Source organism: Trematosphaeria pertusa, assembly GCF_010094035.1.
Source record: "Trematosphaeria pertusa strain CBS 122368 unplaced genomic scaffold BU26scaffold_21, whole genome shotgun sequence".
Classification (NCBI taxonomy): Eukaryota; Fungi; Ascomycota; class Dothideomycetes; order Pleosporales; family Trematosphaeriaceae; genus Trematosphaeria; species Trematosphaeria pertusa.
The window spans coordinates 201,500-213,559 of NW_022987232.1; the positions used below are offsets into that span (position 1 = coordinate 201,500).

Below are 12,060 nucleotides of genomic sequence, written 5' to 3' on the forward strand. Positions count from 1 at the left end.
GAGGAAGGAACGACCCAGGTCGCGTCGACGTAGCCGCGGGTGAAACGGGCGCCGAGGTGACAGAAGCTTGTTGCTGCACCCTAGCGGTCTGTGAATAGGCTGTATTGGCAGCAGAAGGTGGGTCGATCAGACTTGTGATGGATGGCGACGCACTGGCGCGGTTAAGAGGCGGCGAGATGGGCGGCGGTGCGGGCTGCGGCTTGGAATCCACGAATATACCGCCCCGAATTGGGTCATATCGCTGTCCCGAGCTGGCGGGCCTCGGTGTTGAGGGCGCGACATTAATGTGTGAAAGATTCGGGTTGCTGTGCAGAGGCTCAGGGTTACTCAACACGCGAGGAGCCTGCGTAACAGGAGGCGGCTGCTCTGGTTGGAGTACCGGCGCCAGCTCTGCGGGTCTTGTTTGCGGTGCGGGTTGCTGCTGCACAGCTGGCTTTTCCTCTACCGGCGCCGGCGGCGTGCTCTGTGCCTCCAGCGATGCCTTCGTCCTTCTCTTGCGCGGCGCTGGTGCTGACGACGGGTCCTTGGGCTCGGCGGGCTTGCGAGGTTTCCTGGGCTTCTTTTCCTCAACTACATTTGGATCTTTGGGCTTTGGCTTCGGGCCAGGCTTCTTGCGGACAGTACCCGCAGCCGTCAGTCTGGGCGTGGTAGTTGACGATGCAGGGGTTGGCGTGCTAGCATTCGCTGCAACACCAACACCACTGCTGCCGACGCGGATCGTGGTATTATTCGGCGTGCCCTGCTCAGGCGAATGAGGGGGCGAACTCAGACTGCCAGGCGAGGAGGCAACTTCTAGTGCATCCATGGCTGCAGAACACCGAAACTATGCAACGCCCAAAAGCCGTGAATGCGCGCGACCGAAGGCTACAAGAAGTAGAGAAAAGGGCCAGAAAGGCTATCAGATATTCCGATGCTAAATCGGGCGCAGGGTGCTGGATCGAATGGAATGGGAGGCATGCGGCTGGTTGGGCGGGCTGGCAGACTCAACACCACAGCTCGTTATTGCGCTCCACCACAAGAGTTGTCGAGAACACGAAAGCCGATGTGCACGGCGAACGTCGGGTGGGAAGGGCCCTAGAGAGGGCCAGGAGCACGGGGACGAACACGCAGATTCTTCCCTGACGAGATTCCGATGGCCGCGGCTGCAGCGCGAGCTGTATCGATGGAAATAGCGCAGCCGCCGCAAGAGATTTGCACGGGAAAGAGAAAAGGAGGAGAAGAGGAGGTTGACGTGTCTGGGTGCTGAGGGGGCTTCAAGTATAAAGGGCAGATGGGACATTGGCGGACCAGTCAAAAGCACGGGCGACGGTTACGACGAGAGAGAGATGGATTTACGCCAGAGCGAGCGACGTGCTGGGGGCTTTTCACACAGGCAGGAGACAAGAGCTGGCCGCCAGATGCCCGCTGGCGGCAGCGTCGAGCAGAACCCGGAGCTGCTGCAGCGAGTGTGCAGCTGGCATCTCCCACATCAGACCTGAAACTGGACGTCCGCCGAAAGCGCTCGACGGCGCAGACGGGCCCGTTCATGAAGCTGGCGCCGCGGTGGACAGCAGATCGGAGAATGAAGAGCAGAGATGGTCCCATTGCCTCTTCGAGGGACTGGATGACTGACTTTGAGATTGCCGCTCCAGCCACACCTGCTGCCGCCGCCTGCAGAGATCCGAACCGAGCATGAGATGCGGCGCATTTCCCGCCTGATCTCGATTGCCGCCGTCTGATTAGCAGATTCATTAAAGCCTGACACCGGCCTGGCCTGTAGGGCTCTGCACTATCTACCGCATGTCAACCACCTCTGTCCGCGCTGGCTAAAGAGCAGACGCACGTAGCTGCATCCATCGAACGTAGCATGTGGCGCGCGGCGTATGATTGGCCGGGGCGCTACGATCGCTGCAAGCCGCTTTTCCAGAACGAGCCGCATGCGCCCCAAGCGGCTGCACGACGTTTCGAGCGCATATATCTCCGAACGTGAACGATTTCATCCTATAGCGGTCCTATTTAACCCCTATGAAGGCTTCTCAGAGCGGCCCACTAATGCGCGGATAGACGCTATGGACAATGCGCGAGCGATGGTGGTGAGTTGCATCTATTACGTGATGCGACAAATGCAGCAAATCCCTTCTCAAGCCCAAACCCAAGCACCTCCGCTGGAATCTGTATGCCTGAAACAAAGCACTCGGAAAGCCCACATCCGTCACGGGAGGGACGCGCATGCCATTTGACAGTATTTCAGCGAACGTATATCACGGTGTTTATCTTGCTCATTGTAGTCACGGAAGAACACCTTTGAAAGTTGTGAGAGGTATAGTTGCAGATTTTGTACTTTCCCGGCCGCAAATTTCGACAACGTAAATTCGACCACGAGTGCCCACATGTGAAAGCCTCAGCCAGACCTTTGACACCAAACACCGACAACGGCCGCCGGATAACGCCAATCCAGGGGATTTCACCACCGTTCCTACGCCTTGCTCTTTTTCTTCTTCTTCTTGATCTCGCCATCGTCATCAACTTGCTTCCTCTTCTTGTCCTTCTTAGACTTCTTCTCGGCCGCTGCCTCGCCGTCGGCTTCAGCGTGCTTCGACTTCTTCTCCTTCTTCTCCTTCTTCTTCTCCTTGCGGATCGCCTGCTCCGTAGCCTTCGCCGTAATGCCATCGGCCATCTCCACGTCTTCCGCGGCACGAGCCGTCGGATCTTCGACGTCAATGTCTGCAAGCACCGACTCCATAGCTGCCTGCATCACCGCCGAGTTCTTTGCTGGAGTCGCCCCGGAAGCGTAGAACTCTATCCTCTCATCAACTTGGCGCTTCAAAGCTTCTCCAAATTTCGATGTAGGTGTCTCGGAGAAGTTGTCTATCCTGGAGGCAATGGAGCACTTGTTGGCAAGGAAGCGCGATATCCTGCCTTTGGACTTGGTGCCAGTCCTGCCGATGAATGACGAATGATAGATAAGGCCATATTTAGGTGTATTGCCCTTGGTCTTGAGCGCGCGGAACAGGGCCTTCTCAGCTGAAACGAGCGTTAATGTCAAAAATCTCTTTTGTATAAACAGTAAGCGACTTACCACCCAGAATTTGGACTGTAGAGGCGGGATATTTCGACTGTAAACGTCAGAGGTGCATCTCACGAGCCATCCGAGCGTACGAACCAGGTTTGTTAACGAGCCGGCTTTGGAAATCAGTCGAGCTCCCACCGTGTCACCAATGAGTGCCGCAAGGTTGGGAGCCACCGTGCCCATCCTTCGAGAAAGATAATTGCTCAGCTGCTTACGATAAGCGGTGAGCGAGGCAGTCCGCTTCGCAGACGCCATGACGATTTCCATATCGGCTTCTGAGAGATCTCGACCCTATCATTTGTCAGCTCTGGTGAAAAGAGAAGGTGGGAAACGCGCACCATCGATGTCCTAGCGGCTTTTATAATTGCACTCGCTACGCTCTCGTCGTCGTTGACGACAGAGGCAAGGCTGTACACTTCGTCAGTCATAATCAAGGAGTAGAAGAGGAGTGTGCCTCACTCGTGAAGGTCGTCATCTGTCAGGCGAGCCTTGTCGCCTATTTTGAGGACAGCTTTGGCGTATTGGTCATTGTCTGATACAATTCTCGACAGCCTGTATTAGTTAGCACTTGTAAAGTAAAAGCATGTTTTGACACCTACTCTGGAAAATGCCACCCATAGTTCTCCCGCAACCTAGAGACGGTCAATACAAGCTGTGCTAAGCTCGGACATATACGCACCGCATGGAAAACTGATTGACTGGTAGCGCATTAGCATACGAGCAAAGTCGTAAAGGAAACGGACAGACGAAAACGAGAAGATGGATACAGCTCGACGCATGTCCATCGGTGAGAAACCACAGCGAGGGTCGCGTAGATCATGAAATCAAGAGAGGCTTACCATCCTTATCCAATTGGTCCAGTGTGGCTACATTAAGTTAGCAAAGGCATGGACTGTAGCTGCAAGAAACTTACCTATTGCCTGGATGATGTGATTGTCATGCTTGTTCACATTGAACCTATAAGAAAGAGATATAAAGTCAGCGTGGTGTCCAGTAAAGCTTTTCTGAGTAGCTGTTGAGCCTTGTAGAACCGGATTAAAGCACAGCTACTGCGGATCGACAACAGACATTGAGTTCGTAACCCCGGTAACACTTACTTCACCTTTGAGCGACTGTATGCGTGTCCCAGGCCTAGAATAGACCGGTCCATATCGCCCGGCTGGACCTTCTTTACTAGCTTTTCGCGGTGCATTCGGAGTCCACGTAGGACTAATATGATGGACAGTTAGCGGGCAACACTGGAGGGGGATTTGGGCACAGAAGCAGGGACTCGGACGATGATAAGGGAGCTTTAAGATCCAGTCATTGGCTCTTCAAGAACCCAATGCACCACCCGAGAATTCACTCTTCTGCGCCTCGATTGACGTACGGTCGGCAACCACTTGGTTTGTTTCGCCAGTCTCGCAGGACAAGTTCGGGAATGCGGCGCGAATGCTTCCGGCCAGGTTCTTTTCGCTAACGCCAAGCACGATCGACTTCTTCTTCCCGGCCTTTGGCAGGTTGGTTTCGAGAGTGGCCCTGAGGAAGTCCGACATGATCCCTTCCGAGATGTCATTCTTCGGGTTGTGTTAGCGCAGCTATGGCGAAAGAAACCATCTGCGGGAGAGGACGCACAATCTCTTGGAGCGCATCTTGCGTGCCTTGAAAGGGCGACAGTCCTACAAGCTCTACAGTCTTTCCGAACTTGTCCAGATCTTGTACAGCGGCTTGGACCTCTTTGAGGCGGTTGCCCTAAGATGCTACGATCAGCGATGTTCGGTGTCCGCGCAACGGCGTTGGCTTACGATCGTATCGGGTTGGTGGATAACCTTGAATACCTACAATGGAACGATTAGCTTGATTACACCTGAGCGTGGAGCTCATATTACGTACCGCATACCCAACCGGGCTCTCATGGAGGAGGTAGTCAACAGACATGGCGTGAGCCGCGGAGCCTGATAGTGCTTGTACTTCAGGTATTATAGAAATTGTTGTTGCTGCGGAGAATCGGCGTCGCAGGTTTTGCGACTTGAAGCTGTGTGGATGCGAATGGAGCTCGGAGGAGAAATTTCGTGCCAAGACTTCAATCGGAGCATTGTCGGGCCGTTGGTGGCCCGTGCGCGGCTACGAAATTTGGGCCAGACGCGACAAGGCATACGCGAAAACATTCAGGTCTTTCTTCGACACCGCTGTAGCGTAACTTTCTGCTACTCTTCTTATATCCCAAATACTTTTCCGTTCACGATGTCAGCCGCTCAGCTACTCAACCCGAAGGCTGAATCGAGGGTCAGTTTCTTCCTTTTTGACATGTTTGAGCTTTACAAACATGCTAACAGCTTCATAGAGGCGCGGAGAAGCTCTTCGAGTCAATATCTCTGCGGGCGAGGGCTTGCAGCAGGTGCGCAGTTATGCTTTAGCTTCCAGAAAGCCAGTAGACTCATTCATGCCAGGTGTTAGCGTCGAATCTAGGTCCCCGCGGTACCTTGAAGATGTGAGGGCACTTCTCTAGCTATATAGATGTTCCGCTGACTTTGCGAAGGCTTGTAGATGGTGCGGGCGCAGTATGTTAGAGTCGGTCTTGTTGAAAGGGTATGGTTAACCAGGTCGCGCAGATCAAACTCACCAAAGATGGAAGCGTGCTGCTGAAGGAGATGGTAAGCATGGTCCAGCTTTAATCCTGCTCAGAGCACTAACTAGAGCGTAGCAAATACAAAACCCCACTGCCGTACGTACCGTTCGATGTGTTAACGACCGCATGTACTCAGGCAAAGCAGGTTATGATCGCACGAGCAGCCACGGCCCAAGACGAAATCTGTGGAGATGGAACAACATCGGTGGTACTGTTGGTCGGTGAACTGCTGAAGCAGGCAGACCGATACATTTCCGAAGGACTGCACCCTCGCGTAATAACGGACGGATACGAGATTGCGAAGAACGAGGCGATCAAGGTATGTCAAGTGAACTGTGCAAAGTGGCCTAAGCTGACGGCATTTGCAGTTCCTGGACGAGTTCAAACTCAATAAGGAAGTCGACCGAGAACTTCTGCTTTCCGTGGCCCGGACTTCATTATCTACGAAACTCGACAGCAGCCTCGCCGAACAGCTTACCCCAGATATTGTGGACGCCGTCCTTGCTATCTACCAGCCGCCTGCAAAGCCAGATCTCTTTATGATCGAGATCATGACTATGCAACACCGCACTGCCGCAGATACACAGCTCATTCGAGGTCTGGCACTCGACCACGGCGCGAGACATCCAGACATGCCAAAGAGGGTGGAAAATGCATACATCCTCACTCTCAACGTCAGCTTAGAATACGAGAAATCGGAAATCAACTCAGGCTTCTACTATTCAAGCGCGGACCAGAGGGAGAAGCTTGTTGAGAGCGAGCGACGATTCGTTGACGAGAAATTGAGGAAGATCGTCGACCTGAAGAAAGAGGTGTGCGGGAACGATCCGAAGAAAGGTTTTGTGATAATAAATCAGAAGGGCATTGACCCGTTGAGTCTGGATGTGCTGGTCAAGAACGGCATCTTTGCACTCAGGAGAGCAAAGAGGCGGAACATGGAGCGTCTACAGCTCGTTTGCGGCGGAACGGCCCAGAATAGTGTGGACGACCTCACGCCAGACGTTCTCGGCTGGGCTGGGCAGGTGTATGAGCACCAGCTGGGTGAGGAGAAATACACCTTCATCGTAAGTGATCCTAGCGTTTGTCTCTGACACTCCACTAACTCTGCATAGGAAGATGTGAAAGACCCGAAATCTGTTACGCTCCTCATCAAGGGACCCAATGGGCACACTATCACACAGATCAAGGATGCAGTCCGAGACGGACTGCGGAGCGTCTACAATATGATAGTAGATAAGAGCGTGGTTCCCGGAGGAGGTTCGTTCCAAGTGGCTTGCGCAGCTCATCTCTCCAGTGAGAACTTCCGGAAGACTGTGAAAGGAAAGGCGAAATGGGGTGTCACCGCATTCGCAGATGCCCTCCTCATCATCCCCAAGACGCTAGCCGCTAACTCAGGGCACGACATCCAGGACTCTCGTAAGCGGAACAAGCCAAACATTCGTTTACGAAGCGCTGACCAAGATGTAGTGGCCGCATTGCAGGACGAGTACGCTGAGGGCAATGTTGTGGGGCTGAACCTGGCGACTGGAGAAGCGATGGATCCTATGCAGGAAGGCGTCTACGACTCGTACCGTGTGCTCCGCAATGCCATTGCGTCAAGTACCGGAATCGCGTCCAATCTACTCTTGTGCGACGAGATGCTAAAAGCACGGCAAATGGTACGACTCCTACCCCACATTATTTGGATGCTGCTAACACATGGTCTAGGGACGGCAACCGGAGCCAGGAGAAGGTCAATGATAGGCTGCATGAGGTTCAGGGTGAAAGGAACGATAGCACACGATGATCGTCCAACTCAGATCGAATCGCCGTAAGCGACAGAGGTGAAGATGTTGGATCGTGGTCCACTCGTGGAGTAGTGACTGTCGGCTTCTAGACATGCGCAGTGTACAGTATGAGCCTCGCCGGGTTAATTGTATAGATTTACCCCCTCGCCCTAATTTGCAAAAATTAAGCTTAAATCTTGGAGGATCCGCTAAGCCTAATTGGGAGATGCAGCTGGGGCGATGATTGACGCGGGGAATGTGGATCCTCAAAATTCGAAGTTGCTTCAGAGGAATACCATGGCCATACTTGATGACACATTCGTACTTTGATGAAATTGCGAGCTGCATTCTTTGAATCACCAAAAGATTCAGGGGAAGGGGGAAACCCATCTGAAGGGGTCTCCTAGCCAAACACGAGCAACCAAGCTCGGGTAGTCGGCATGTCGTCCAGAGACTTCCGAGCCAAGGCCGTGGAAGGTGTTCACAAGTTGAGGAGCATCCTCCCTCTTTCTGTTGGCATTTGGCTCCACAGTCCCTGCCTATTACCTTTATTTTCCGCTCATTTTCCCCTTCCTCTTCTTTGCTCCCCATTTAGGCCCAATGGCAGTAACGAAATAGCGACTCTGTTCTTCTTGCCACTCCTTTTTCGCAGCTCCGCGGGGCCGTCCACGCGCAGCGCACGCGCACGCGACACCTTAACCTGTCAGATTGCCCGTCATGCTTCGATACCGCAGATATCGCGTATTCCTCGTGTTCGCCGTTATCGCTGTATTCGCCCTCTATAAATTCGGCAGCTCGAGCACGTCGTGGAAAGAGCAGGCGGCCCGTTTGTCGCAGGCGAAAGCAAACGATGAGGACCCTCCGCGGTTGAATTGGCAGCCGAGGCCGCAAGTCGCGAAGGAGACGAAGAAGTTTGAGGTTGAGGTTCCTGCAGCGAAGACGCCGCAGCCGAAGCAGACGCCGCCGCCGATTGCGCCCGTTAGCCGTCCGGTCGAAAAGAAACCCACCCTCTCGCCGAAGAAGCCCGCTGCGAAGCCGACACCGGTTGGCGCTGGAGGTGTTGAGAATGACGATGCGACGAAGCCTGAGTTCACGCCGCTTGCAGAGGGCGGACAGGGAGCGCTGGAGGTGACGCCGTTGCCGTCGATTTCGAGCGTCGAGCCCATACACTGGAAGAAGCTGAGCGAGCATTTCCCCGTGCCTTCGGAGTCGCTCATTAAGCTGCCATCTGGGAAACCGAAGCCCGTACCCAAGATACAGTTTGATTTCAAGAAGGAGTCGCCTGCGCAGAAACAGGATAGGGAGACGAAACTGCACGTTATTCGGGATGTCTTTAAACGCTCTTGGTCGGGCTACAAGGAGCATGCATGGCTGCAGGACGAGCTCAAGCCTGTGTCTGGGGAATCGAAGAATCCATTTGCGGGCTGGGGTGCTACACTGGTGGATGCACTGGATACACTGTGGATTATGGACTTGAAGGAGGAATTCGCGGAAGCGGTTGAAGCTGTGAACAAGATCGACTTCACGACAACCACAAGGCCTGATATCCCGTTGTTTGAGACGACGATTAGATACTTGGGCGGCTTAGTCGCGGCATACGACATCAGCGGAAAGAAGCACAAGAACCTGTTAGACAAGGCGGTCGAGCTCGCGGAGGTGCTGATGAGCGCTTTTGACACGCCGAACAGGATGCCGGAAACCTATTACTATTGGCGGCCGTAGGTTACCTACGCCACGCTAGACTCTCAAAGCTAACTTCATCCAGCGACTTCTCCTCTAATGCTCATCGTGCCAGCAACCGCGTTGTTTTGGCGGAGATTGGTTCCTTATCTGTGGAATTCACAAGGCTTGCTCAGCTTACTGGGGAAGACAAATACTACGACGCAGTCGCTCGTATTACAGATCTTTTTGACGAATTCCAGAATAACACGAGGCTGCCTGGCATGTGGCCTACCTATCTGGACGCTTCGGGCTGCAAGATGATCGAGTGGACACCGGAGATAAATAAGCCTCTTCAGAAACCTCTCCCAGGCAAGGACCTTGATCAGGAGCTACCGGCAGTGGCAGACGGTCCGGTTGTGAAGCAACCCGAAGAGACGGCCGCGGCTACAGTCACAGAAGAGCTCTCGCCTGGGGGACACAAGTATGTACCCCTGGAAAAGCCCGAGCCGTTTGTACTTGTACCAAATGGCCCGAACCCCACGTTCAAGCCACCACCTCCAGAGGAACCGTTACCGATGTGGCTCGGTGACCCAGGAAAGGGCAAGATCAAGGGTTGGGACGCCGACTCTGGCCTTGCAAAACGACAACTCGATTCCGATGATGCAAATGCGTCTCCCGTTGAGGACTCCCCTACTCCCATTGCTACTGAAACGGATGCTGCGGCTGAACCGACGGAGACTCGGCCTACGTGTCAGGAGCAGGGCTTTGCATCTTCATCGGACTACGGCTCGGAAGAGTTCACATTAGGCGGGATGTCGGACTCTACCTATGAATATCTACCAAAGGAGTACCTGCTTCTCGGCGGCTTGGTAGAGAAGTACCGCGACATGTACGAGAAATCCATGGACGTCGTCAAGAAACATCTCCTCTTCCGCCCCATGGTCCCCGACGAAAACGACATCCTCTTCTCCGGCAAGCTCATGGTTCCCTCCCTTAGCGCACCTAGCGAAAAGATCGGCGATCTCGAAGCCGAAAACGCGCATCTGACCTGCTTCGCTGGAGGTATGTTCGGCATGGGCGCTAAACTGTTCGACCGCCCTGAAGACCTGGACATCGCGAAGAAGCTCACCGAAGGCTGCATATGGTCGTACAACATGACGGCTACGGGTATTATGCCCGAAGCCTTTGACGCTGTGGCTTGCGACAGCCGCGAGCACTGCTCGTGGAATCAGACCAAGTATTGGGAGACGCTGGATCCCAGGGCGGACGCGAGGCTGGAGCAGTATAAGGATGCAATGAAGACGTATAAGGAGCAGATGAGCAGCGCAAGCGCCTGGTATGAAGAGGAGCTGAGAGCTATGGCCACACCACCCCCGACTTTGGAGGAGACAGCTGTGGGTGCTGTCGAGGCTAGGCCCACGCCAACAGTTGTTGCAGATCTGCTCGACAAACGGCAATTAGCCGATCTCGAAGACGACGTCCTGGAACAACAAGTTACGCCTCTTAAGGAGTCGCCCGCCCCCGAGGTCTCTCAAGATAGGGAGAGCGTCATGGGAGGCGAAGCGGAAGAGGGAGAAGGACCGCCAACTCCAGTCCAGTCCGTGGCAGAGTCGCCCTCACCGAGCCGCACATTACCCGCTTTCCCAGTCATCTACACCCCGAAAGTCCCCCCCACTCACGAAGAGTACATCAAGAACCGCATCCAAGAAGAGCGTCTGCCGCCCGGTGTAACTTTCATAAAAGCCCGCGGGTACATCCTCCGGTAAGTTCTCCCTCCTCCATCCTCCATCTACTCCACAGCTAACCCGCCACAGCCCCGAGGCCATAGAATCCGTCTGGTACCTCTACCGCATAACCGGCGACCCATACTACCGCGCCGCCGGCTGGCGCATGTTCGAAGCCGTGAACGAGCACACCGCAGCCCTCTACGGCAACTCCGCCATCGACGACGTAACAAGGACGTCTCCCACACTCGAAGACTCGATGGAGAGCTTCTGGCTCGCCGAGACGCTGAAGTATTTCTACCTGCTGTTTGCGGAGGAGAGTGTCGTGAGCCTCGATGAGTGGGTGTTGAATACCGAGGCGCATCCCTTTAGGCGGCCTACATAGAGCAAGCGATCGGGGAAGAGGGGATAGTGTTGTGTTGTTGGATGAGATGGCGTGGCGGGCGTGTGACGGCGTTTTTTCCAATGGGCTGGACTTCTTCGGGCTGCGGCGTTGCTTGCACATACCCCGTGAAGGGAGAGTTTCGCGTTTTTCGTACCGCTTCGTTGGCTTGGTATTATTATTATTGCATTCTGCGGGCACGTCGGTGGGTGTCATCGCATTCGTGTGAATAGCATATCAATGGAGTTTTCTTTCGTTGGTTGTGTAAACCTCGCTTCGCGCGTAGCGAGTCCGTTGCTTCCTGGCGAAGGGATCGTAATACCACTACACTCTTATATACTAGATTTGCGGGGGACTGTTATTCGAGATGGCCGAGTGGGGATGGCGTGTGATTCGGAGTCAAAGTTTTCCAGATATTTCTGGACGTGTTCTCAGAGGGAAGTCCCACTCCTGCTATTATTATGGTTCGAAGCTGAAAGATCTTGCTATGGTACATTACTGGCGCGTTTGGCTATTGTTTTTACGCAGGCGGCGTTTGAACGTGGGAGTGCCGTCCTTTTTGGGCGATGGAGGTGGTTAGTAGGTTGAGAGGGGGAAGGGGTCTGCGTAGATGAGTGATACGTTGTTCAGAGATGGCCAACGAGTGCTGGATCCGAAAGCATGGTGAGCGGCCAGTGCGAGTGTCATGACAATTGGATGATGCTTATATGAGAAAGTGTCCTCTTCTGGGAAGGTGGACAGGCTTTCGAGAAAAAGTCAAGCTGGAAACTGAAGAGATATAAGAGAAAGCAGATATAAGAGAAAGCAGATATAAGAGAAAGCAGATATAAGAGAAAGCAGATATAAGAGAAAGCAGATATAAGAGAAAG

General features: G+C 53.9%; 3 protein-coding genes across 3 annotated transcripts; 2 read left to right on the forward strand and 1 right to left on the reverse strand.

The window, feature by feature from the left end:
• Positions 1 to 2,268: 2,268 nt before the first annotated feature.
• On the reverse strand, positions 2,269 to 5,066 carry BU26DRAFT_524634 (Nop domain-containing protein). Its single transcript, XM_033830329.1, has 14 exons — positions 4,922 to 5,066; positions 4,834 to 4,866; positions 4,664 to 4,780; positions 4,419 to 4,605; positions 4,147 to 4,258; positions 3,963 to 4,006; positions 3,889 to 3,915; positions 3,729 to 3,747; positions 3,649 to 3,681; positions 3,509 to 3,601; positions 3,388 to 3,457; positions 3,143 to 3,340; positions 3,059 to 3,095; positions 2,269 to 3,003 (listed from the first exon to the last, which is right to left on the reverse strand). Exons 1-14 carry the CDS (start codon positions 4,964 to 4,966, stop codon positions 2,456 to 2,458), a joined length of 1,563 nt encoding a protein of 520 aa, XP_033677002.1. The 5' UTR covers positions 4,967 to 5,066; the 3' UTR covers positions 2,269 to 2,455.
• A 133-nt stretch (positions 5,067 to 5,199) lies between these two features.
• BU26DRAFT_495222 (T-complex protein 1 subunit zeta) lies at positions 5,200 to 7,720 on the forward strand. The gene is made up of 11 exons (XM_033826211.1): positions 5,200 to 5,314; positions 5,373 to 5,426; positions 5,479 to 5,519; positions 5,568 to 5,589; positions 5,641 to 5,682; positions 5,733 to 5,753; positions 5,803 to 5,976; positions 6,026 to 6,721; positions 6,770 to 7,073; positions 7,125 to 7,315; positions 7,365 to 7,720. The coding sequence occupies exons 1-11, from the start codon at positions 5,273 to 5,275 to the stop codon at positions 7,395 to 7,397; spliced, it is 1,620 nt and encodes a 539-aa protein (XP_033677003.1). The 5' UTR covers positions 5,200 to 5,272; the 3' UTR covers positions 7,398 to 7,720.
• Positions 7,721 to 7,923: 203 nt separating this feature from the next.
• Positions 7,924 to 11,610, forward strand: BU26DRAFT_467930 (glycoside hydrolase family 47 protein). Its single transcript, XM_033825272.1, has 3 exons — positions 7,924 to 9,141; positions 9,189 to 10,847; positions 10,900 to 11,610. Exons 1-3 carry the CDS (start codon positions 8,141 to 8,143, stop codon positions 11,192 to 11,194), a joined length of 2,955 nt encoding a protein of 984 aa, XP_033677004.1. The 5' UTR covers positions 7,924 to 8,140; the 3' UTR covers positions 11,195 to 11,610.
• The last annotated feature ends 450 nt before the right edge of the window (positions 11,611 to 12,060 follow it).

Excerpts from the sequence above, each read along its gene's own strand:
- BU26DRAFT_524634 (XM_033830329.1), bottom strand. The coding sequence starts at position 4,966 with ATGTCTGTTGACTACCTCCTCCATGAGAGCCCGGTTGGGTATGCG. Across the intron at positions 3,602-3,648 it reads TATGGGTGGCATTTTCCAGA|GCTGTCGAGAATTGTATCAG; the intron begins GTAGGTGTCAAA and ends TAACTAATACAG. Across the intron at positions 3,458-3,508 it reads ACAGATGACGACCTTCACGA|CCTTGCCTCTGTCGTCAACG; the intron begins GTGAGGCACACT and ends CGAAGTGTACAG.
- BU26DRAFT_495222 (XM_033826211.1), top strand. The coding sequence starts at position 5,273 with ATGTCAGCCGCTCAGCTACTCAACCCGAAGGCTGAATCGAGG. Across the intron at positions 5,315-5,372 it reads ACCCGAAGGCTGAATCGAGG|AGGCGCGGAGAAGCTCTTCG; the intron begins GTCAGTTTCTTC and ends ACAGCTTCATAG. Across the intron at positions 5,427-5,478 it reads CGGGCGAGGGCTTGCAGCAG|GTGTTAGCGTCGAATCTAGG; the intron begins GTGCGCAGTTAT and ends CATTCATGCCAG.
- BU26DRAFT_467930 (XM_033825272.1), top strand. The coding sequence starts at position 8,141 with ATGCTTCGATACCGCAGATATCGCGTATTCCTCGTGTTCGCCGTTATC. Across the intron at positions 9,142-9,188 it reads ACCTATTACTATTGGCGGCC|CGACTTCTCCTCTAATGCTC; the intron begins GTAGGTTACCTA and ends AACTTCATCCAG. Across the intron at positions 10,848-10,899 it reads GCCCGCGGGTACATCCTCCG|CCCCGAGGCCATAGAATCCG; the intron begins GTAAGTTCTCCC and ends AACCCGCCACAG.